Source organism: Oncorhynchus mykiss, chromosome 21 (genome assembly GCF_057628025.1).
Source record: "Oncorhynchus mykiss isolate SJ-2025 chromosome 21, ASM5762802v1, whole genome shotgun sequence".
NCBI lineage: Eukaryota > Metazoa > Chordata > Actinopteri > Salmoniformes > Salmonidae > Oncorhynchus > Oncorhynchus mykiss.
In genome coordinates, this window is record NC_143042.1 from 2,660,001 (window position 1) to 2,685,944 (window position 25,944).

General features: G+C 44.3%; 1 protein-coding gene across 2 annotated transcripts in view; it reads left to right on the top strand.

The window, feature by feature from the left end:
* The window catches only part of LOC110499800 (neuronal cell adhesion molecule), a 126,460-nt gene that overhangs the window by 86,675 nt on the left and 13,841 nt on the right, over positions 1 to 25,944 (top strand). The window contains exons 5-24 of one of the 2 annotated variants that reach the window (XM_090213457.1): positions 1,564 to 1,669; positions 3,365 to 3,558; positions 4,478 to 4,600; positions 5,450 to 5,620; positions 7,339 to 7,398; positions 11,831 to 11,942; positions 12,650 to 12,834; positions 13,003 to 13,134; positions 13,538 to 13,681; positions 13,883 to 13,994; positions 15,336 to 15,502; positions 16,523 to 16,670; positions 18,929 to 19,053; positions 19,717 to 19,746; positions 20,212 to 20,313; positions 21,672 to 21,869; positions 24,610 to 24,680; positions 24,829 to 25,054; positions 25,327 to 25,442; positions 25,689 to 25,893. In XM_090213457.1, the coding sequence (XP_090069583.1) occupies positions 1,564 to 1,669; positions 3,365 to 3,558; positions 4,478 to 4,600; positions 5,450 to 5,620; positions 7,339 to 7,398; positions 11,831 to 11,942; positions 12,650 to 12,834; positions 13,003 to 13,134; positions 13,538 to 13,681; positions 13,883 to 13,994; positions 15,336 to 15,502; positions 16,523 to 16,670; positions 18,929 to 19,053; positions 19,717 to 19,746; positions 20,212 to 20,313; positions 21,672 to 21,869; positions 24,610 to 24,680; positions 24,829 to 25,054; positions 25,327 to 25,442; positions 25,689 to 25,893 (2,727 nt within the window). The remainder of the gene's footprint in view (positions 1 to 1,563; positions 1,670 to 3,364; positions 3,559 to 4,477; positions 4,601 to 5,449; positions 5,621 to 7,338; positions 7,399 to 11,830; positions 11,943 to 12,649; positions 12,835 to 13,002; positions 13,135 to 13,537; positions 13,682 to 13,882; positions 13,995 to 15,335; positions 15,503 to 16,522; positions 16,671 to 18,928; positions 19,054 to 19,716; positions 19,747 to 20,211; positions 20,314 to 21,671; positions 21,870 to 24,609; positions 24,681 to 24,828; positions 25,055 to 25,326; positions 25,443 to 25,688; positions 25,894 to 25,944) is intronic. The other variant, XM_090213458.1, reaches the window with a different exon arrangement.

Consider the following 25,944-nt stretch of genomic DNA (forward strand, 5'->3'; position numbering starts at 1 on the left):
GGCCCCTGTGTTTACAAACAAGCTGTTTATTGAGGTTTGTGATTTCATGTTTGTTATTGACGTTTGAACCATTTCATTGAATGGGAATACAATGATGGTTTATAGGAATAATAAGATGAAGTGATGATGTACATGTAGCATGTTGTCTAGCTGTCTAGTGGTCCACTAGACAATGTGTTGTGGTTGAGCAATACAGGAAGTGTCTGCTGCATCTTATCCTGCTGAGTGCATGCTCTTTACTTTTCCTTCCATTTGATCTAATGCTGGCTGACGTGTTGCTGACGTGTTGCTGACGTTTTGCTAACGTGTTGCTGACGTTTTGCTAACGTGTTGCTGACGTTTTGCTAACGTGTTGCTGACATGTTGCTGACGTGTTGCTGACGTTTTGCTAACGTGTTGCTGACGTTTTGCTAACGTGTTGCTGACATGTTGCTGACGTGTTGCTGACGTTTTGCTAACGTGTTGCTGACGTGTTGCTAACGTGTTGCTGATGTGTTGCTAACGTGTTGCTGACATGTTGCTGACGTTTTGCTAACGTGTTGATGACGTTTTGCTAACGTGTTGCTGACGTGTTGCTAACGTGTTGCTGACGTGTTGCTGACGTGTTGCTAACGTGTTGCTAACGTGTTGCTGACGTGTTGCTAACGTGTTGCTGACGTGTTGCTGACGTTTTGCTAACGTGTTGCTAACGTGATGCTAACGTGTTGCTGACGTTTTGCTAACGTGTTGCTGACGTTTTGCTAACGTGTTCCTAACGTGTTGCTAACGTGTTGCTGACGTGTTGCTAACGTGTTGCTAACGTGTTGCTGACGTGTTGCTAACGTGTTGCTGACGTGTTGCTAACGTGTTGCTGACGTGTTGCTAACGTGTTGCTGACGTGTTGCTAACGTGTTGCTGACGTGTTGCTAACGTGTTGCTAACGTGTTGCTGACATGTGGCTAACGTGTTGCTGACGTTTTGCTGACGTGTTGCTGACGTGTTGCGTCTGCTTCTCTCTCTGAGTGAGTGTGTGTGTCTCTCTCTCACTGGGTGTGTGTGTGTCTTTCTCTCTCACTGGGTGCATGTGTGTGTCTTTCTCTCTCACTGGGTGCATGTGTGTGTCTCTCTCTCTCTCACTGTGTGTGTGTGTGTGTGTGTGTGTGCGTGTGTATCTCTCTCACTGTGTGTGTGTGTGTCTTTCTCTCTCACTGGGTGCATGTGTGTGTGTGTGTGTCTCTCTCTCTCTGAGTGAGTGTGTGTGTCTCTCTCTCACTGGGTGTGTGTGTCTCTCTCTCACTGGGTGCATGTGTGTGTCTCTCTCTCACTGTGTGTGTGTGTGTGTGTGTGTGTGTGTGTGTGTGTGTGTGTCTCTCTCTCACTGGGTGCATGTGAGTGAGGGAGTGTGTGTGTGTGCATATGTGTGTGTGTTTGTGAGTGTTTGTGTCTCTTTCTCACTGTGTGTGTGTGTCTCTCTCTCACTTGGTGTGTGTGTCTCTCTCTCACTGGGTGTGTGTGTGCACATTATGGAGCAAAGTGTGTGTAGATTTGCCACTGTTTAACACCCCTCTTACCCCTCTCCTCCAGTACCACAGCCTCCCACTATAACCCACCAGTCCCCTAAGGATTTCATCATCGACCCTCGGGAGAACATCCTCATCTACTGTGAGGCCAAAGGGAAGCCGCATCCCAGGTGAGTGGAATGCTGTGTGAATAAATCCCCATGGAGACCATTACCATAGAGACCCACTGTCCGTCGCTTTAGTGACATTTGACTGAAACACCTGACTGCACCCAACTGCCTACATTGAAGTAGAAACTCCCTCTTGAGAGTCTCTACACTCTTAGAAAAAGAAGGTGGTATCTTGAATCAAAAAGGGTTATTTGGCTGTTCCCATAGGAGAACCCTTTGAAGAACCCTTTAAGGTTACAGATACACCACCTACAGTACTGACTCTCCAGAGGAGGTTTCTAAACCATTAGATACACCACCTACAGTACTGACTGTCAAGAGGAGGTTTCTAAACCGTTAGATACACCACCTACAGTACTGACTGTCAAGAGGAGGTTTCTAAACCGTTAGATACACCACCTACAGTACTGACCCTCAAGAGGAGGTTTCTAAACCATTAGATACACCACCTACAGTACTGACCCTCAAGAGGAGGTTTCTAAACCGTTAGATACACCACCTACAGTACTGACTGTCAAGAGGAGGTTTCTAAACCGTTAGATACACCACCTACAGTACTGACCCTCAAGAGGAGGTTTCTAAACCATTAGATACACCACCTACAGTACTGACTCTCAAGAGGAGGTTTCTAAACCGTTATATACACCACCTACAGTACTGACCCTCAAGAGGAGGTTTCTAAACCATTAGATACACCACCTACAGTACTGACCCTCAAGAGGAGGTTTCTCAACCATTAGATACACCACCTACAGTACTGACTCTCAAGAGGAGGTTTCTAAACCATTAGATACACCACCTACAGTACTGACTCTCAAGAGGAGGTTTCTAAACCGTTAGATACACCACCTACAGTACTGACTCTCAAGAGGAGGTTTCTCAACCATTAGATACAGTACTGACTCTCAAGAGGAGGTTTATTAACCATTAGATACACCACCTACAGTACTGACTCTCAAGAGGAGGTTTCTAAACCGTTAGATACACCACCTACAGTACTGACCCTCAAGAGGAGGTTTCTAAACCGTTAGATACACCACCTACAGTACTGACTCTCAAGAGGAGGTTTCTAAACTGTTAGATACACCACCTACAGTACTGACTCTCAAGAGGAGGTTTCTAAACCATTAGATACACCACCTACAGTACTGACTCTCAAGAGGAGGTTTCTAAACCGTTAGATACACCACCTACAGTACTGACTCTCAAGAGGAGGTTTCTAACCATTAGATACACCACCTACAGTACTGACTCTCAAGAGGAGGTTTCTAAACCATTAGATACACCACCTACAGTACTGACTCTCAAGAGGAGGTTTCTAAACCGTTAGATACACCACCTACAGTACTGACTCTCAAGAGGAGGTTTCTAACCATTAGATACACCACCTACAGTACTGACTCTCAAGAGGAGGTTTCTAAACCATTAGATACACCACCTACAGTACTGAACCTGAAGAGGAGGTTTCTAAACCATTAGATACACCACCTACAGTACTGACCCTCAAGAGGAGGTTTCTAAACCATTAGATACACCACCTACAGTACTGACCCTCAAGAGGAGGTTTCTAAATTAGTCACATGAATCCCAATGACTTGTCATCATTATTCAGCCCTATTCCATGAAGTGTCAATTATGTACTGTACTGTACTGTACTGTACTCTACTCTACTTTAACCCTGTATGTTTTATCCAGCTTTTCCTGGACACGGAATGGGACACATTTTGACGTGGAGAAGGACTCTAAGGTGTTGATGAAGCCGAGCTCAGGGACGCTGGTCATAGACATCAGTGGGGAGAAGGCTGAGGCCTACGAGGGGATCTACCAGTGTACCGCACGCAATGAGCATGGGACCGCTGTTTCCAACAACATCTTCATCAGACAGTCGAGTAAGAACCGTTATTTCCAACTGTTACTGAGCCTGTCTTTACCCTGAGCCTGTCTTTACCCTGAGCCTGTCTTTACACTGAAACTGTTATTAACCTTAGCCAACCTTAGTACAACTCTTTTACCCTGGGATTCCAGCCATAACAAACCTACCCACTTTGTAAACTCTCCCTGAAGGGATGATGAATCTGTATTGAACAAGTATTATAATCAGCAGATCTTTTCAATGTCTTTGCAGATTAGAGTTAAGCATTCTGATATTTTAAAGACATAACTCCCTGTTGAACATTTTAAACAGGGACCCTCCCTCCCTGTTGAACATTTTAAACAGGGCCCCTCCCTCCCTGTTGAACATTTTAACCAGGGCCCCTCCCTCCCTGTTGAACATTTTAAACAGGGCCCCTCCCTCCCTGTTGAACATTTTAAACAGGGCCCCTCCCTCCCTGTTGAACATTTTACACAGGGCCCCTCCCTCCCTGTTGAACATTTTAAACAGGGCCCCTCCCTCCCTGTTGAACATTTTAAACAGGGCCCCTCCCTCCCTGTTGAACATTTTAAACAGGGCCCCTCCCTCCCTGTTGAACATTTTAAACAGGGCCCCTCCCTCCCTGTTGAAAACTTTAAACAGGGCCCCGCCCTCCCTGTTGAACACTTTAAACAGGGCCCCTCCCTCCCTGTTGAACATTTTAAACAGGGCCCCTCCCTCCCTGTTGTACATTTTAAACAGGGCCCCTACCTCCCTGTTGAACATTTTCACAGGGCCCCTATCTCCAATTTCCCCTGTTGTACATTTTAAACAGGGCCCCTACCTCCCTGTTGAACATTTTCACAGGGCCCCTATCTCCAATTTCCCCTGTTGTACATTTTATACAGGGCCCCTACCTCACTGCTGCCTGTATGATGTCTGTTTATGTGACACAGGGTCCCCCTTGTGGTCGAAGGAGAGGAAAGAGGCAATCATGGTACAGGTGGGAGTGTCTCTGGTGCTGCAGTGTCGACCGCCTGCAGGCCTGCCCCCTCCCATCATCTTCTGGATGGACAACAGTAAGTCTTCAAGGGGTTTCATACATTTCTACACATTGTGTGTTGGTTTACATCCAGACAGTACGCTGTAAAGTCCAATTCTAGAAGTCATATTGCCGGACTGTGTTCTGAGATTATATAGGGGCTGTTTTTGGTTGTCAGTAAGCATACATATTTAGTGTAATTGTATACAGCCACTGCCTGTTCACCCCGCTATCATCCAGAAGGCGAGGTCAGTACAGGTGCATCAAAGCTGGGACCGAGAGACTGAAAAACAGCTTCTATCTCAAGGCCATCAGACTGTTAAACAGCCACCACTAACATTGAGTGGCTGCTGCCATACATGTACAAATGTATCACTAGCCCCTTTAAACAATGCCACTTAATATAATGTTTACATACCCTACATTACTCATCTCATATGTATATACTGTACTCGACACCATCTACTGCATCTTGCCAACTTTATGTAATACATGTATCACTAGCCACTTTAAACAATGCTACTTAATATAATGTTTACATACCCTACATTACTCATCTCATATGTATATACTGTACTCGATACCATCTACTGCATCTTGCCTATGCCGTTCTGTACCATCACTCATTCATATATCTTTATGTACATATTCTTTATCCCCTTACACTTGTGTGTATAAGGTAGTAGTTTTGGAATTGTTAGGTTAGATTACTCATTGGTTATTACTGCATCGTCGGAACTAGAAGCACAAGCATTTCTCTACACTCGCATTAACATCTGCTAACCATGTGTATGTAACAAATACAAATTTAATTGATGTGTAACATATTTTATGTGATACGTCATCTCTCCTCTTCCTCTTCCTCTCCTTCCCCCCTCCCTCGCAGACTTCCAGCGCCTGCCTCAGAACACGCGTGTGTCCCAGGCGTTAAACGGAGACCTGTACTTCTCTAACGTCCTATTGGACGACACCAGGAACGACTACATCTGTTACGCCCGCTTCCCTCACACACAGACCATCCAGCAGAAACAACCCATCACTGTCAAAGTCCTGGACAGTAAGTGTCCATTCCACTCAGCACAGAGGCTTTTAACCAGTCCCAGTGGGTTCCTACACCTGAGTGTCCATTCCACTCAGCACAGAGGCTTTTAACCAGTCCCAGTGGGTTCCTACACCTGAGTGTCCATTCCACTCAGCACAGAGGCTTTTAACCAGTCCCAGTGGGTTCCTACACCTGAGTGTCCATCCCACTCAGCACAGAGGCTTTTAACCAGTCCCAGTGGGTTCCTACACCTGAGTGTCCATTCCACTCAGCACAGAGGCTTTTAACCAGTCCCAGTGGGTTCCTACACCTGAGTGTTCATCCCACTCAGCACAGAGGCGTTTAACCAGTCCCAGTGGGTTCCTACACCTGAGTGTCCATCCCACTCAGCACAGAGGCTTTTAACCAGTCCCAGTGGGTTCCTACACCTGAGTGTCCATCCCACTCAGCACAGAGGCTTTTAACCAGTCCCAGTGGGTTCCTACACCTGAGTGTCCATCCCACTCAGCACAGAGGCTTTTAACCAGTCCCAGTGGGTTCCTACACCTGAGTGTCCATCCCACTCAGCACAGAGGCTTTTAACCAGTCCCAGTGGGTTCCTACACCTGAGTGTCCATCCCACTCAGCACAGAGGCTTTTAACCAGTCCCAGTGGGTTCCTACACCTGAGATGTTTACTGATCTGTAAGCTCCACCTCTACACTGCTTATACATATTGATTCCCTTCAGATCTGCAAATAAGGGTTAGGGCCAAGGAGAAGGGAGCCTTGGACTGTCCCTGGGTCCTCCTTCCCTGAGTTGTCTTACTGGACACCATGACATTTTGTCATTGTATGTTTTCATGTTTCTGTGCATCTTCACATTGCCTTGTTATGCAATATTTGAATATAGTGATAATTTTATATTTTATAATACTCATCATTCAAATGTGTGATGCATTTTTTAACTGTCCTTTCATGTTGTTGTTGTTTGATGATATTTGTTTGTTGTTGTTGTTGTTTGATGATATTTGTTTGTTGTTGTTGTTGTTTGATGATATTTGTTTGTTGTTGTTGTTGTTTGATGATATTTGTTTGTTGATATTTGTTTGTTGATATTTGTTTGTTGATATTTGTTTGTTGATATTTGTTTGTTGATATTTGTTTGTTGTTGTTGTTGTTTGATGATATTTGTTTGTTGTTGTTGTTGTTTGATGATATTTGTTTGTTGTTGTTGTTTGATGATATTTGTTTGTTGATATTTGTTTGTTGATATTTGTTTGTTGATATTTGTTTGTTGATATTTGTTTGTTGATATTTGTTTGTTGTTGTTGTTGTTTGATGATATTTGTTTGTTGTTGTTGTTGTTTGATGATATTTGTTTGTTGTTGTTGTTGTTTGATGATATTTGTTTGTTGATATTTGTTTGTAGATATTTGTTTGTTGATATTTGTTTGTTGATATTTGTTTGTTGATATTTGTTTGTTGATATTTGTTTGTTGATATTTGTTTGTTGATATTTGTTTGATGATATTTGTTTGTTGATATTTGTTTGTTGATATTTGTTTGTTGATATTTGTTTGTTGATATTTGTTTGTTGATATTTGTTTGATGACATCCCTTCCTCTAACTGAATCTCCCCCTGGTTGTTCCCTGTAGATGTCTATGTAGAAACTCTAACAATCTCCCCCTGGTTGTTCCCTGTAGATGTCTATGTAGCACTGCATGCTCATGATGTTCTGATTGATTTTTACAGTGGATGCAATCAATGAAACTGTGGCAGCTTTGTACAATTATACGAACAATTTATTTGTTGGTGAGTGCTGGTTTACCCCCTTATCCCAAAGTGAACCCAGCCCCATCCCAACTCCTCCTTTAATTCTAACCAACCTGGACTATACCTGACCCACCTGACTCCAACACCTGTAGTATAACCTACCTGGAATATACCTGACCCACCTGACTCCAACACCTGTAGTATAACCTACCTGGAATATACCTGAACCACCTGACTCCAACACCTGTAGTATAACCTACCTGGAATATACCTGAACCACCTGACTCCAACACCTGTAGTATAACCTACCTGGAATATACCTGACCCACCTGACTCCAACACCTGTAGTATAACCTACCTGGAATATACCTGACCCACCTGACTCCAACACCTGTAGTATAACCTACCTGGAATATACCTGACCCACCTGACTCCAACACCTGTAGTATAACCTACCTGGAATATACCTGACCCACCTGACTCCAACACCTGTAGTATAACCTACCTGGAATATACCTGACCCACCTGACTCCAACACCTGTAGTATAACCTACCTGGAATATACCTGAACCACCTGACTCCAACACCTGTAGTATAACCTACCTGGAATATACCTGACCCACCTGACTCCAACACCTGTAGTATAACCTACCTGGAATATACCTGACCCACCTGACTCCAACACCTGTAGTATAACCTACCTGGAATATACCTGAACCACCTGACTCCAACACCTGTAGTATAACCTACCTGGAATATACCTGACCCACCTGACTCCAACACCTGTAGTATAACCTACCTGGAATATACCTGACCCACCTGACTCCAACACCTGTAGTATAACCTACCTGGAATATACCTGACCCACCTGACTCCAAAACCTGTAGTATAACCTACCTGGAATATACCTGACCCACCTGACTCCAACACCTGTAGTATAACCTACCTGGACTATACCTGACCCACCTGACTCCAACACCTGTAGTATAACCTACCTGGAATATACCTGACCTACCTGACTCCAACACCTGTAGTATAACCTACCTGGAATATACCTGACCCACCTGACTCCAACACCTGTAGCATAACCTATCTGGAATATACCTGACCCACCTGACTCCAACACCTGTAGTATAATCTACCTGGAATATACCTGACCCACCTGACTCCAACACCTGTAGTATAACCTACCTGGAATATACCTGACCCACCTGACTCCAACACCTGTAGTATAACCTACCTGGAATATACCTGACCCACCTGACTCCAACACCTGTAGTATAACCTACCTGGAATATACCTGACCCACCTGACTCCAACACCTGTAGTATAATCTACCTGGAATATACCTGACCCACCTGACTCCAACACCTGTAGTATAACCTACCTGGAATATACCTGACCCACCTGACTCCAACACCTGTAGTATAACCTACCTGGAATATACCTGACCCACCTGACTCCAACACCTGTAGTATAACCTACCTGGAATATACCTGACCCACCTGACTCCAACACCTGTAGTATAACCTACCTGGAATATACCTGACCCACCTGACTCCAACACCTGTAGTATAACCTACCTGGACTATACCTGACCCACCTGACTCCAACACCTGTAGTATAACCTACCTGGAATATACCTGACCTACCTGACTCCAACACCTGTAGTATAACCTACCTGGAATATACCTGACCCACCTGACTCCAACACCTGTAGTATAACCTACCTGGAATATACCTGACCCACCTGACTCCAACACCTGTAGTATAATCTACCTGGAATATACCTGACCCACCTGACTCCAACACCTGTAGTATAACCTACCTGGAATATACCTGACCCACCTGACTCCAACACCTGTAGTATAACCTACCTGGAATATACCTGACCCACCTGACTCCAACACCTGTAGTATAACCTACCTGGAATATACCTGACCCACCTGACTCCAACACCTATAGTATAACCTACCTGGAATATACCTGACCCACCTGACTCCAACACCTGTAGTATAATCTACCTGAAATATACCTGACCCACCTGACTCCAACACCTGTAGTATAACCTACCTGGAATATACCTGATCCACCTGACTCCAACACCTGTAGTATAACCTACCTGGAATATACCTGACCCACCTGACTCCAACACCTGTAGTATAACCTACTTGGAATATACCTGAACCACCTGACTCCAACACCTGTAGTATAACCTACCTGGAATATACCTGACCCACCTGACTCCAACTCCTGTAGTATAACCTACCTGACCCACCTGACTCCAACACCTGTAGTATAACCTACCTGGACTATACAGTACCTGACCCACCTGACTCCAAGACCTGTAGTATAACCTACCTGGAATATACCTGACCCACCTGACTCCAACACCTGTAGTATAACCTACCTGGAATATACCTGACCCACCTGACTCAACACCTGTACTATTACCTACCTGACCCACCTGACTCCAACACCTGTAGTATAACCTACTTGGAATATACCTGACCCACCTGACTCCAACACCTGTAGTATAACCTACCTGGAATATACCTGACCCACCTGACTCCAACTCCTGTAGTATAACCTACCTGACCCACCTGACTCCAACACCTGTAGTATAACCTACCTGGACTATACAGTACCTGACCCACCTGACTCCAAGACCTGTAGTATAACCTACCTGGAATATACCTGACCCACCTGACTCCAACACCTGTAGTATAACCTACCTGGAATATACCTGACCCACCTGACTCAACACCTGTAGTATTACCTACCTGACCCACCTGACTCCAACACCTGTAGTATAACCTACCTGGAATATACCTGACCCACCTGACTCCAACACCTGTAGTATAACCTACCTGGACTATACAGTACCTGACCCACCTGACTCCAACACCTGTAGTATAACCTACCTGGACTATACCTGACCCACCTGATTCCAACACCTGTAGTATAACCTACCTGGACTATACCTGACCCACCTGACTCCAACACCTGTAGTATAACCTACCTGGACTATACCTGACCTGATCATCTACTCCCAACCTCATCCTGTGTGACTAAATTCACATTGATAGCGTAATATAACAAAATAACATCAAACAACGTTAATTACATTCCATAACTAAATCCTCCCCCTTTACCCTGTACTGTGTTAACTTAGCTTACCTTCTTACTTAGAAAACCAAATGCCTAAAAGGTGAATTCATTTGTAGGAAACCCATCAAGAAAAAGAAACCAATCAAATCCATTTTCTTTACTGAAATGAATGTTCCTTTCTTTGGATGGGCATTCATCTACTAATGTTAACCAATGGGCATTCATCTACTAATGTTAACCAATGGGCATTCATCTACTAATGTTAACCAATGGGCATTCATCTACTAATGTTAACCAATGGGCATTCATCTACTAATGTTAACCAATGGGCATTCATCTACTAATGTTAACCAATGGGCATTCATCTACTAACATTAACCATTAGCTTCCCATTAGTTTAGCATTATTCATAGTAAAAAGGATCCTCCTCCTAGTTTAAATTCAACACATCACCCAATAGTTAGATGATGAAATCCAAAGTGAAGCACACAGCATACAGAACTAGTATGATGAAACTCTTGCATGAGACGTATACAGTATTTTCTCTCTCTCTCATCTAGATCTTTCCATGTTATTTTAATGTAAGTCTCTGACCCTGAAAAAGGCACGCATGGAAAGATCATTAAACACAATCTGTGTTCTGTCCATCCAATCAGCGGTTCACGTCAATGTGTTGTATACAACACATTCCCCCCAGCTCTACTCACTCAATCTAGTCTCATTGTAAATTTCACAAGGGATTTTCCAAGACCTTTCAGTAAGGGCTTGCTTAGGGCTAAACATGTCAGAATCATAGCAGCCGTAGCTAGCTTATGACTAAAATCTGTCATATGATTATATCGAGGAAGGATACTAAGGGAGAAATCCTAGATCCCTTGGTTGTCATGGCAACAGATTGACAACTGGACAGCCTGTCTCTCCAGGTGTTGTGTGTCTACTTCCGACCAGTGGCCCTATATAGTGCACTATGGGGATAAGGGAGCCATTTGGGAAGCAGCCTGTGAAAGGGCCAACGTAGGGCCTGCCTGGCTACAGTTAACTCATTGTATATCCACTATCACAGTCCATAACAGCACGGGATATTACTACTATCCTATAATAGTCTATATGCCGCTGGTGCTGGACTACTGGCTCTACAAACTGAATGGTCACAGCTAGCTACAGACAGTTATACCCTTTCCACAATCCAGCAGCTATATTTACCCACCACCCAGGTCAGAGAAGTACTATTTAACTTGTCTCAGCTCGGCTTGGCTCAGCTCGGCTTGGCTAAGCTCGGCTTGGCTCAGTAGTGTGAACAGGGTATAGGAACGTGTGGTTCTGGTGCTGAGATGATTGTGTTTCCTGTCCTGTTCTCCAGACAGTCCATCGGGGGAGCGGCGACCCAGCTTCATGGCTCCTCTGGGGCGGAGCAGCACCCAGATGGCCCTGAGGGGAGGGGTTCTGGAGCTTGAGTGTATCGCTGAAGGACTGTAAGTACGCCCACAACACTGCATGAACAACACTGCATGAACAACACAGCATGAACAACGCTGCATGAACAACACTGCATGAACAACACAGCATGAACAACACTGCATGAACAACACTGCATGAACAACACTGCATGAACAACACTGCATGAACAACACAGCATGAACAACACTGCATGAACAACACTGCATGAACAACACTGCATGAACAACACTGCATGAACAACACTGCATGAACAACGCTGCATGAACAACGCTGCATGAACAACGCTGCATGAACAACGCTGCATGAACAACACAGCATGAACAACACTGCATGAACAACACTGCATGAACAACACAGCATGAACAACACAGCATGAACAACACTGCATGAACAACACTGCATGAACAACACAGCATGAACAACACTGCATGAACAACACTGCATGAACAACACAGCATGAACAACACTGCATGAACAACACAGCATGAACAAGGTTTTTACTTCTGTTTTTGCACAAGGGCAGGTGGGTTTGTTTAATCTTTGTATGTGACATTCAGCAACACTACTTTGTTGCCTTGTCAAGACAACATCATGTCTTCTATTGCAAAATCAGGCTGGTTACCTAGACAACATTGGACTAGCTGTCTGTCTGTTCTTTTTGGGAGAGGACAATACACAGATATTGGTAAGTCATTTATTTAGTTGTTGTTGTTTCTGCTAGTCCGACTCCGGAGGTGTCCTGGTATAAGGAGAGTGGTGATCTTCCTAGCAGCCGGATGTCCTTCCACAACTTCCAGAAGACGTTGAAGATCGTAGATGTGATGGAGGCGGACGCCGGGGACTACCGCTGCACGGCCAAGAACAGCCTAGGCTCCGCCCATCACACCATCAAAGTCAACGTCAAAGGTCTGTGACACAAAGAAGAGTTGGGACTAGATGGAATATGTGGAGAAATGTTTCTAACACTCCTAGTACCTTTACAGTGTTGTGGATTTTAAAAGGGGTATTCTATAGGTCTGTCCCTCTCTCTCTCTCTCTCTGACTCTCACCCCGCCCCCCCCCCTTCCCCCCCAGCGGCTCCGTTCTGGATCAGTGCCCCCAGGAACCTGATCCTGGCCCCGAAGGAGACGGGCATCCTCACCTGCAGAGTCAGTGGAGACCCCAAGCCCCAAATCGCCTGGTCCGTCAACGGAGTCCCCATCGAAGGTGAGTCTAGTCCACTTCCACCCCAGACGGAGGCTCAATGGAACGAATCCTAACTGGAGAAATGCACACTGAAGCGTACATTTACATTTTAGTGATTTAGCAAACGCTCTTATCCAGAGAGATGTATAGTCAGTGTGTTTCACTTACATAGGTAGAACAGCAGCAGAGCTCATATACTATTGCATAAATCATTCATTGATGTCAGTGAGGGATTTGCACAAAATATGGTGCTGCGCGCAAGTAGAGTATCCAATCAAATTAGGATTCATCCCCTATGTGGGCAGAGCACACATCTACACGATGTTACCCCTCAACTATGAACATCCAGATGTGCAGGAGGAAGAGTGAGCAGAGGATTGAATGTGTGACATACTGTATATCTAGCCTGTGATCCCCTTGATAGACTCTCCAAAGGACACGAGTCGGAAGGTGGAGGACGACACAGTGATTCTGAGCGACGTCCAGACCGGCTCCAGCGCTGTCTACCAGTGCAACGCCTCCAATGAGTTTGGCTACCTGCTGGCTAATGCTTTTGTCAATGTGCTTGGTGAGTCTCTGGAAACACATTGAATCTGCCTTTTAGAATCAGAATATTGAGTCAATAAACAAATAAAAACTCTAAACTCTTGAGCTTTACAACTCTTGAACATTGTTGTGGCCAATGACATAATTTTGTGTTCTCTGCATCATTCTCATGTCACGTTATGGTATAGTAATCATTATCAATATGATTTGTTTCTGTTTTCAGCCGAAGCACCAAGGGTGCTGACTCCCCCCAACAATGTGTACCAGGTCATCACCAACAATCCTGCCTTCCTGGACTGTGCCTCGTTCGGCTCGCCCATACCAACCATCACATGGTTAGTCCATCTGGCTCTAAGTCTTGCAAGCCAGTCAGCCAGACTCTCACAAGCTAGTCAGACAGACTTTAAGTTTCACAAGCCAGTCAGCCAGACTATAGTCTCACAAGCCAGTCAGCCAGACTCTAGTCTCACAAGCCAGCCAGCCAGACTCTAGTCTCACAAGCCAGTCAGCCAGGCTCTAGTCTCACAAGGCAGCCAGCCAGACTCTAGTTTCACAAGCCAGCCAGCCAGACTCTAGTCTCACAAGCCAGCCAGCCAGACTCTAGTCTCACAAGCCAGTCAGCCAGACTCTAGTCTCACAAGGCAGCCAGCCAGACTCTAGTTTCACAAGCCAGCCAGCCAGACTCTAGTCTCACAAGCCAGCCAGTCAGACTCTAGTCTCAAAAGCCACTCTGTTAGATTCTAGTCTCACAAGCCAGCCAGACAGACTCTAGTCTCACAAGCCAGCCAGCCAGACTCTAGTCTCACAAGCCAGCCAGCCAGACTCTAGTCTCACAAGCCAGTCAGTCAGTCTCCCATCTTGTTTATAAAGATCTATCTCTATCTCCCGATCTATCTCTAGTGGTTGCCCAGTAGCTTTTCCACAATCTCAAAAACTTTTCTCACAAGAGACACCCCTTAGGGATGTTATAAAGGGCACTCTGTTAACACCCTTCTGTTAACACCACTCTGTTATTAACATCATTCTGTTAACACCACTCTGTTATTAACACCTCTCTGTTAACACCTCTCTGTTAACACCACTCTGTTATTAACACCTCTCTGTTAACACCTCTCTGTTAACACCTCTCTGTTAACACCACTCTGTTAACACCACTCTGTTATTAACACCTCTCTGTTAACACCACTCTGTTATTAAAATCATTCTGTTAACACCACACTGTTAACACCTCTCTGTTAACACCTCTCTGTTAACACCTCTCTGTTAACTCCACTCTGTTAACACCACACTGTTAACACCTCTCTGTTAACACCACTCTGTTAACACCTCTCTGTTAACTCCACTCTGTTAACTCCACTCTGTTAACTCCACTCTGTTAACTCCACTCTGTTAACACCACTCTGTTAACACCACTCTGTTAACACCTCTCTGTTAACACCTCTCTGTTAACACCTCTCTGTTAACACCTCTGCACTTCCTAATGGAGTTCACTGAGGCTAGTGTGATTGTGAACAGAGGGCTGTTAATGAATATCACACAGTGTCCCGTGAAGTCCTTCAGTCACAAACGGTTCTACACAATCTTCTCATAAAGAACTGAGCTGATGAATATCTACATTCATAAAGTCTCACAGGGATCTAGTGTTCTAATGCAGTGACCTAGTGTTTCCTCTGCAGGTTTAAGGACAGCCAGACCAGTATCCTGAATAGAGACCCATATGTGATCCATAATAACGGCACCTTAGAGATCAACGTAGCCCAGTCCCTGAACAGTGGCAAGTACACCTGTATAGCCTCCAACAACCTGGGAACCAGGGAGAACCATGTCTACTTGGAGGTCAAAGGTCAGACAAGCCTGCTTATAACCTGATTATAATGCTTTATGAATGTATTTATAGATGTTATAATTTTTATTTTACCTTTATTTAACAAGGCAAGTCAGTTAAGAACAGATTCTTATTTTCAATGACAGCCTAGGAATAGTGGGTTAACTGCCTTGTTCAGGGCAAAACGACAGCTTGGGGATTCGATCTTGCAACCTTCCGGTTACTAGTCCAACTCTCTAATCACTAGGCTACCTGACGCCCCGATCTATGTTATAATGTTATAATGCTTTACGAATATGTTTATAGACACATATAATGCATTATGAATGTAGTTATGGGCACTTATAATGCATTATGAATGTAGTTATCGAAACGTATAATGCATTATGAATGTAGTTATAAATGTTATAATGCATTATGAATGTAGTTATAGATGTTATAATGCATTATGAATGTAGTTATCGAAACGTATAATGCATTATGAATGTAGTTATAAATGTTATAATGCATTATGAATGTAGTTATAGATGTTATAATGCATTATGAATGTAGTTATCGAAACGTATAATGCATTATGAATGTAGTTATGGACACTTATAATTCATCATGAATGTAGTTATAGACACTTGTAATGCATTATGAATGTAGTTATAGACACTTGTAATGCATTATGAATGTAGTTATAGACACTTATAATGCATTTTGAATGTAGTTATAGATGTTATAATGCATTATGAATGTAGTTATAGACACTTATAATGCGTCATGAATGTAGTTATAGACACTTATAATGCATCATGAATGTAGTTATAGACACTTATAATGCATTATGAATGTAGTTATAAATGTTATAATGCATTATGAATGTAGTTATAGATGTTATAATGCATTATGAATGTAGTTATAGATGTTACAATGCATTATGAATATAGTTATAGATGTTATAATGCATTATGAATGTAGTTATAGATGTTATAATGCATTATTAAGAGGGTATTTATATGAAGTGTAACCATATATGTGTGTATTGTCCTTCAGAGCCGACGAGGATCCTGGCCCAGCCAGAGTACATGGTGGTCCAGAGGAACAGGAAGGCCGTGTTTGAGTGTAAAGTTAAACACGACCCCACCCTCATCCCCACCATGAACTGGCTCAAAGACAACGGAGAGCTGCCTGACGACGAGAGGTACTGTAGAGTAGACCACCTCCTCTACACACACCTTCTCTCTATAGATATGGGTCTGCTATAGGCCAGTGGTGGTCAACCCTACTCCAGGAGAGATAACATCCTCCCTGATTCTGACACACCTCATTCTACTAATCAAACTGCTCCTCAGGCCCTCCTCAGGCCCTCCTCAATCCCCCACATTAGGTGTGTTACAGCAGGGCTGGAGCAAAAGCCTGAAAAAATTATGTATTTGGTAAATGTATGATTGGATTCGTTTTTTCATTATTTTTTTCACCTTTATTTAACCAGGTAAGCTAGTTGAGAACAAGTTCCCATTTCCAACTGCGACCTGGCCAAGCTAAAGCAAAGCAATGCGACAGAAACAACAACACAGAGTTACACATGGAATAAACAAGCGTACAGTCAATAACACACTAGAAAAAAAAGAAAGTCTATATACATTGTGTGCAAATGGCATGAGGAGGTAAGGCAAAACATAGGCCATAGTAGCAAAGTAATTACAATTAACACGAGTGATAGATGAGCAGATGATGATGAGCAGATGATGGTGTGTAAGTAGTGATACTGGTGTGCAAAAGAGCAGCAAAGTAAATAAAAACAATATGGGGGATGAGGTAGGTAGATTGGGTGGGCTATTTACAGATGGACTATGTATACCTGCAGCGATCTGTTAGATGCTCAGATAGGTGATGTTTAAAGTTAGTGAGGGAAATGTAAGTCTCCAACATCAGCGATTTTTGCACTTCGTTCCAGTCATTGGCAGCAGAGAACTGGAAGGGAAGGCGGCCAAAGGAGGTGTTGGCTTTGGGGATGACCAGTGAGATATACCTGCTGGAGCGCGTGCTACGGGTGGGTGTTATTATCGTGACCAGTGAGCAGAGATAAGGCGGAGCTTTACCTAGCATATACTTATAGATGACCTGGAGCCAGTGGGTCTAGCGACGAATATGTAGCGAGGGCCAGCCGACTAGAGCATACAGGTCGTAGTGGTGGGTGGTACAAGGCGCTTTGGTAACAAAACGGATGACACTGTGATAGACTACACCCAGTTTGCTGAGTAGAGTATTGGAAGATATTTTGTAGATGACATCGCCGTAGTCGAGGATCGGTAGGATAGTCAGTTTTACTAGGGTAAGTTTGGCGGCGTGAGTGAACGAGGCTTTGTTGCGAAATAGAAAGCCGATTCTAGATTTGATTTTGGATTGGAGATGTTTGAAATGAGTCTGGAAGGAGAGTTTACAGTCTAGCCAAACACCTAGGTATTTGTAGTTGTCCACGTATTCTAGGTCAGAACCGTCCAGAGTAGTGATGCTAGTCGGGCGGACGGGTGCGGGCAACGAACAGTTGAAAAGCATGCATTTGGTTTTACTAGCGTTTAAGAGCAGCTGGCGGCCACGGAAGGAGTGTTGTATGTAATTGAAGCTTGTTTGGAGGTTAGTTAACACAGTGTCCAAAGAAGGGCCAGAAGTATACAGAATGGTGTCGTCTGCGTAGAGGTGGACCAGGGAATCACCCGCAGCAGGAGCGACATCGTTGATATATACAGAGAAAAGAGTCGACCCGAGAATTGAACCCTGTGGTACCCCCATAGAGACTGCCAGAGGTCCAGACAACAGGCCCTCCGATTTGACACACTGAACTCTGTCTGTGAAGTAGTTTGTGAACCAGGCGAGGCAGTCATTTGAGAAACCAATGCTATCGATAAGAATACGGTGATTGACAGAGTCGAAAGCCTTGGCCAGGTCGATGAATACAGCTGCACAGTACTGTCTTTTAACGATGGCGGTTATGATATCGTTTAGTACCTTGAGCGTGGCTGAGGTGCCCCCGTGACCAGCTCGGAAACCGGATTGCACACCAGAGAAGGTACGGTGGGATTCGAAATGGTCAGTGATCTGTTTATTAACTTGGCTTTTGAAGACTTTAGAAAGGCAGGGTAGGATAGATATAGGTCTATAACAGTTTGGGTCTAGAGTGTCACCCCCTTTGAAGAGGGGGATGACCGCGGCAGCTTTCCAATCTTTAGGGATCTCGGACGATACGAAAGAGAGGTTGAACATTCTAGTAATAGTGGTGGCAACAAAGGCGGCGGATAATTTTAAAAAGAGAGGGTCCAGATTGTCTAGCCCAGCTTGATTTGTAGGGGTCCAGGTTTTGCAGCTCTTTCAGAACATCTGGGACTATTCGATGCTATTGGAGTTCGCCACAGGTTACTGTAAGCATGATTGTCTGACTGTGTGGTGGTGTTTTGTTAGGTTCTTGGTGGACACTGACAGTCTGACCATCAACGAAGTGACAGAGGAGGACGAGGGAACCTACACCTGTGTCATGAACACCACCCTGGACCAGGACTCAGCTAGCGCCATGCTCACCGTCGTTGGTGGGTTTACCTTTGTACTTCACATGATGTTTACCTAACTTATCTTAGGGTATACAACACATTCTATCCTTTCCTCGTTCTATCACCTACCTATGTTCTATGTCCTCTAGTTACTGTTATGACAATTTGATATGTTTCGTCTCTGTGGTAGACACGCATGTGCATGTTCTGAATAGTCTGTTAACATCTTTATTTAAATACTTTGTAGTCTGATCCAATGCTCACAGAGTTGTAAAAATAGAGTGTTGTAATATTGGTGATTGACTATAGGAACACCAGTCTTTCATAACCAATACTAGAGTGTTGTAATATTGGTGATTGACTATAGTAACTCTAGTCTTTCATAACCAGTACTAGAGTGTTGTAATATTGGTGATTGACTATAGGAAGTATTTCATAACCAATACTAGAGTGTTGTAATATTGGTGATTGACTATAGTAACTCTAGTCTTTCATAACCAATACTAGAGTTTTGTAATATTGGTGATTGACTATAGGAAGTATTTCATAACCAGTACTAGAGTTTTGTAATATTGGTGATTGACTATAGGAAGTGTTTCATCAGCTTCCTGTTGCTGTGTAGTCCTATTCTTCTTCTCTCTGAAACCTGTGTTTTGTCACTAACCTGTCACTCCTATCTGACTCCTGTCCTTGCTCTCTCAGAGGCTACTCCAACTCCTGCTATTGTCTACGGTAAACAACGCTGGCCCTGTTGGCCATAATTAGCATCATCATTCCTCATCCACTCCTCTCCCTCAGTCCTGAGTGTGTGAGAGCTGACCTTCCCCCTTACTGTAGCAGTCCTGTCCGTTTGGTTAGCATGCTATGGCTCTGTTGTGATGCTACTGCAGTGGCATATTGACAGTCCGTGACCAGAGAGAACCAGTCTGTGTGTGTTTGAAGTGTCTGCTGCATCATTAGATGTATTCACTAGTGTGATTATTATTATTATTATTATTATTATTATTATGATTATTATTATTAGTAGTAGTAACTATGTCCATCTGACTACTGTGTTTTGGGTTGGAGTTGGATCCTGCTCATTTCGGGCTCAGTTACTCAGTTTATCAAACAAGGCATGCTGACTCCCACCCCCTAAAGCATCAGGTGACCTTGTTGTTGTAGTGAGTGGTACTGACAATGTGTTTTCCTCTCCAGAGGAACCAGACCCTCCTACAGACCTGGAGCTGACGGACCAGAGAGAGAGGAGCGTCCAGCTCACCTGGATACCTGGAGACGAACACAACAGCCCCACACAGAGTACTGTATTATAAAGAACACAACAGCCCTACACAGAGTACTGTATTATAAAGAACACAACAGCCCTACACAGAGTACTGTATTATAAAGAACAGCCCTACACAGAGTACTGTATTATAATGAACAGCCCTACACAGAGTACTGTATTATAATGAACACAACAGAGTACTGTAATATAATGAACACAACAGAGTACTGTAATATAATGAACACAACAGTCCTACACAGAGTAGTGTATTATAATGAACACAACAGCCCCACACAGAGTACTGTATTATAATGAACACAACAGCCCCACACAGAGTACTGTATTATAATGAACACAACAGCCCCACACAGAGTACTGTATTATAATGAACACAACAGCCCCACACAGAGTACTGTATTATAATGAACAGCCCCACACAGAGTACTGTATTATAATGAACACAACAGCCCTACACAGAGTACTGTAATATAATGAACAGCCCTACACAGAGTACTGTAATATAATGAACAGCCCTACACAGAGTACTGTATTATAATGAACACAACAGCCCTACACAGAGTACTGTAATATAATGAACAGCCCTACACAGAGTACTGTAATATAATGAACAGCCCTACACAGAGTACTGTATTATAATGAACACAACAGTCCTACACAGAGTGCTGTAATATAATGAACACAACAGAGTACTGTAATATAATGAACACAACAGGGTCACTACCAACCCAAGATCCAATCCATTTCCCTCCTCCATATTCAAACCTCTCCTCCATGTTCTAACCCCTCCTACATGTTCTAACCCCTCCTCCATGTTCTAACCACTCCTCCATGTTCTCCTCCATGTTCTAACCCCTCCTCCATGTTCTAACCCCTCCTCCATGTTCTATCCCCTCCTCCATGTTCTATCCCCTCCATGTTCTATCCCCTCCTCCATGTTCTAACCCCTCCTCCATGTTCTATCCCCTCCTCCATGTTCTATCCCCTCCTCCATGTTCTATCCCCTCCTCCATGTTCTATCCCCTCCTCCATGTTCTATCCCCTCCTCCATGTTCTATCCCCTCCTCCATGTTCTAACCCCTCCTCCATGTTCTATCCCCTCCTCCATGTTCTATCCCCTCCTCCATGTTCTAACCACTCCTCCATGTTCTAACCCCTCCTCCATGTTCTAACCACTCCTCCATGTTCTAACCCCTCCTCCATGTTATAACCCCTCCTCCATGTTCTATCCCCTCCTCCATGTTCTAACCACTCCTCCATGTTCTAACCCCTCCTCCATGTTCTATCCCCTCCTCCATGTTCTTACCCCTCTCACATGTTCTATCCCCTCCTCCATGTTCTGTCCCCTCCTTCATGTTGTCTCCCCTCCCAGAGTTCCTAGTCCAGTATGAGGACCTGCTCCACCAGGCTGGGGTGTGGCACAACCTGACAGAGGAGGAGGGCACCAAGAGCACGGCCCACCTGGACCTGTCCCCCTACGCCTACTACTCCTTCAGGGTTCTGGCCGTGAACCATGTGGGCTACAGCCAGCCCAGCCAGCCCTCCAGACAGTACAGGACGAACCCTGCAGGTAAAACTATACTGTGGATCTTACTTTATTGTCAAAGAAATGCAAATAGTCTCTTCTAAAACTGTAGAGGTGTTAGAGGTTGGGATGACTGTAGAGTAAGATGGTCAGAAGTGTTAGATTGAGAAGAAGGGATGACTGTAGAGTAAGATTATCAGAAGTGTTAGAGTGAGAGGTAGGGATGACTATAGAGTAAGATGATCAGAAGTGTTAGAGTGAGAGGTAGGGATGACTGTAGAGTAAGATGATCAGAAGTGTTAGAGTGAGAGGTAGGGATGACTGTAGAGTAAGATGATCAGAAGTGTTAGAGTGAGAGGTAGGGATGACTATAGAGTAAGATGGTCAGAAGTGTTAGATTGAGAAGAAGGGATGACTATAGAGTAAGATGGTCAGAAATGTTAGAGTGGGAGGTAGGGATGACTATAGAGTAAGATGGTCAGAAGTATTAGATTGAGAAGAAGGGATGACTATAGAGTAAGATGGTCAGAAGTGTTAGATTGAGAAGAAGGGATGACTATAGAGTAAGATGATCAGAAGTGTTAGAGTGAGAGGTAGGGATGACTATACAGTCGTGGCCAAAAGTTTTGAAAATTACACAAATATTACATTTCACAAAGTCTGCTGCCTCAGTTTGTATGATGGTAATTTGCATATACTCCAGAATGTTATGAAGAGTGATCAGATGAAATGATATTAATTGCAAAGTCCCTCTTTTCCATGCAAATGAACTGAATCCCCAAAAAACATTTCCACTGCATTTCAGACCTAACCACAAAAGGACCAGCTGACATCATGTCAGTGATTCTCTCATTAATACAGGTGTGAGTGTTGACGAGGACAAGGAAGGAGATCACTCTGTCATGCTGATTGAGTTTGAATAACAGACTGGAAGCTTCAAAAGGAGGGTGGTGCTTGGAATCATTGTTCTCCCTCTGTCATCCATGGTTACCTGCAAGGAAACATGTGCCATTATCATTGCTTTGCACAAAAAGGCCTTCACAGGCAAGGATATTGCTGCCAGTAAGATTGTACCTAAATCAACCATTTATCGGATCATCAAGAACTTCAAGGAGAGCGGTTCAATTGTTGTGAAGAAGGCTTCAGGGCACCCAAGAAAGTCCAGCAAGCGCCAGGACCATCTCTTAAAGTTTATTCAGCTGCAGGATCGGGGCACCACCAGTACAGAGCTCGCTCATGAATGGCAGCAGGCAGGTGTGAGTGCATCTGCACGCACAGTGAGGAGAAGACTTTTGGAGGATGGCCTGGTGTCAAGAAGGGCAGCAAAGAAGCCACTTCTCTCCAGGAAAAACATCAGGGAGAGACTGATATTCTGCAAAAGGTACAGGGATTGTACTGCTGAGTACTGGGGTAAAGTCATTTTCTCTGATGAATCCCCTTTCCGATTGTTTGGGGCATCCGGAAAAAAGCTTGTCCGGAGAAGACAAGGTGAGCACTACCATCAGTCCTGTGTCATGCCAACAGTAAAGCATCCTGGGCTCACTCACAATTTTGCCTAAGAACACAGCCAATAATAAAGAATGGTACCAACACATCCTCTGAGAGCAACTTCTCCCAACCATCCAGGAACAGTTTGGTGACGAACAATGCCTTTTCCAGCATGATGGAGCACCTTGCCATAAGACAAAAGTGATAACTAAGTGGCTCGGGGAACAAAACATTGACATTTTGGGTCCATGGCCCTTCCATCCATTCCGTTAAGAATTTGTGGTCAATCCTCAAGAGGCGGGTGGACAAACAAAACCCCACAAATTCTGACAAACTTCAGGCATTGATTATGCAAGAATGGGCTGCCATCAGTCAGGATGTGGCCCAGAAGTTAATTGATAGCATGCAGGGCGGATTGCAGAGGTCTTGAAACAGAAGGGTCAACACTGCAAATATTGACTCTTTGCATCAACTTCATGTAATTATCAATAAAAGCCTTCGACACGTATGAAATTATACTTTAGTATTTCATAGTAACATCTGATAAAAATATCTAAAGACACGGAAGCAGCAGACTTTTGTGTCATTCTCAAAACTTTTGGCCACGACTGTAGAGTAAGATGGTCAGAAGTGTTAGAGTGAGAGGTAGGGATGACTATAGTGTAAGATGGTCAGAAGTGTTAGTGAGAGGTAGGGATGACTATAGAGGAAGATGGTCAGACGTGTTAGAGTGAGAGGTAGGGATGACTATAGTGTAAGATGGTCAGAAGTGTTAGAGTTAGAGGCAGGGATGACTATAGAGGAAGATGGTCAGAAGTGTTAGAGTGAGAGGTAGGGATGACTATAGAGGAAGATGGTCAGAAGTGTTAGAGTTAGAAGTAGGGATGACTATAGAGGAAGATGGTCAGAAGTGTTAGAGTGAGAGGTAGGGATGACTATAGAGGAAGATGGTCAGAAGTGTTAGAGTGAGAGGTAGGGATGACTATAGAGGAAGATGGTCAGAAGTGTTAGTGAGAGGTAGGGATGACTGTAGAGGAAGATGGTCAGAAGTGTTAGTGAGAGGTAGGGATGACTGTAGAGGAAGATGGTCAGAAGTGTTAGAGTGAGAGGTAGGGATGACTATAGAGGAAGATGGTCAGAAGTGTTAGAGTGAGAGGTAGGGATGACTATAGTGTAAGATGGTCAGAAGTGTTAGAGTGAGAGGTAGGGATGACTACAGTGTAAGAAGGTTCTGATGTACACTGTAGAAAAGGCAAGAGGTTTGGTCTGATCTGTGATCTGTTTGTGATTCTGTTAGCTCCAGATGTGAATCCAACAGATGTCCATGGTGTTGGAACTGAACATAATAACTTAGTCATCTCATGGAAGGTAAGGTATGCTCCATCTCAAGTATAACCAGTATCATTAGTCCTAATTCAGCAGCCTACAGTGAGTATTCCTGACCTTATTCATGGTGTCACCATCTCACTATTAGCCCAGTGAAGACCCCTCTTCCCCTGTAATATCTCTGCCTTAGGAGCTGACAGGCCTCCAGTCCAATGGACCAGGACTACAGTACAAGGTGAACTGGAGACAGAAGGATGTGGAGGAGGACTGGTTGTCTGAGACCGTGGCTAACGCCTCCAAGTATGTGGTGTCAGGCACGCCCACTTTCGTACCCTACGAGGTCAAAGTTCAGGCGGTGAACGACTACGGAAACGGACCAGCGCCTGAGGCGGTGGTGGGGTATTCTGGAGAGGACGGTGAGTATTGTAGTGTGTGTGTGTGTGTGTGTGTGTGTGTGTGTAGAGAGGACTGTGAGTACTACTACTGTACATGGGTAGGTCTATGTAAATGAGGAGGTTGTGGATGGACAGAGGAATGGTCTTTTTCAAACTGAAAACTGCCACCATAAGTTCCAGTAACTTCTAGATCCAATCATTTCTAGTTAGAATGCAAATTAGAAGGTTGTTGTCATGAAATATTTGATGCCAGTATGGAGTATAGTCTGTTGAAATCTTTGTCTGTCACTCAGTGCCCATGTCAGCCCCAGAGAGTGTCCAGGTGCTGGTTCAGAACGGGACGCTAGCAGAGGTTCACTGGGAGCCTGTCCTCACCTCCATGGTCAGGGGACGACTCCAGGGCTACAAGGTACTGTACACAGCAACCAGAGATCCTCACACTGTGGAGAAAGATTTATTATCACCACAATATATTGGTAGTTAAATGCATCAGTTCGTGTCACAGTTAAGGGGTAACATTCTTTTTGTTTTGCCAAAATGCCCAGATCTTCCTGTAGTCAGGTGGGAATAAGTAGGACATCCGACCACCATGGAACCAGGAAGAACCTGGTCATTTAGACCAGAATGTTTGTCTGATGTGTGTGTGGTCCTGCAGGTGTCCTACTGGCGTGAACGTAGCCTTCACCAGGCAGAGGCTCAGCAGGAGGAGCAGCAGGTGTTGCTCTTCAGTGGGAACAGGACTGATGGCAGACTACCAGGCCTCAAACCCTACAGCCTCTATACACTGAACATCAGGGTGGTCAACGGCAAGGGAGAGGGGCCCCCCAGCCCCAACCACAACTTTGAGACCCCAGAGGGAGGTAAGGGGCATCATTCAGACTCCTACTGTTGTTGAATAGATTATCTGTGTT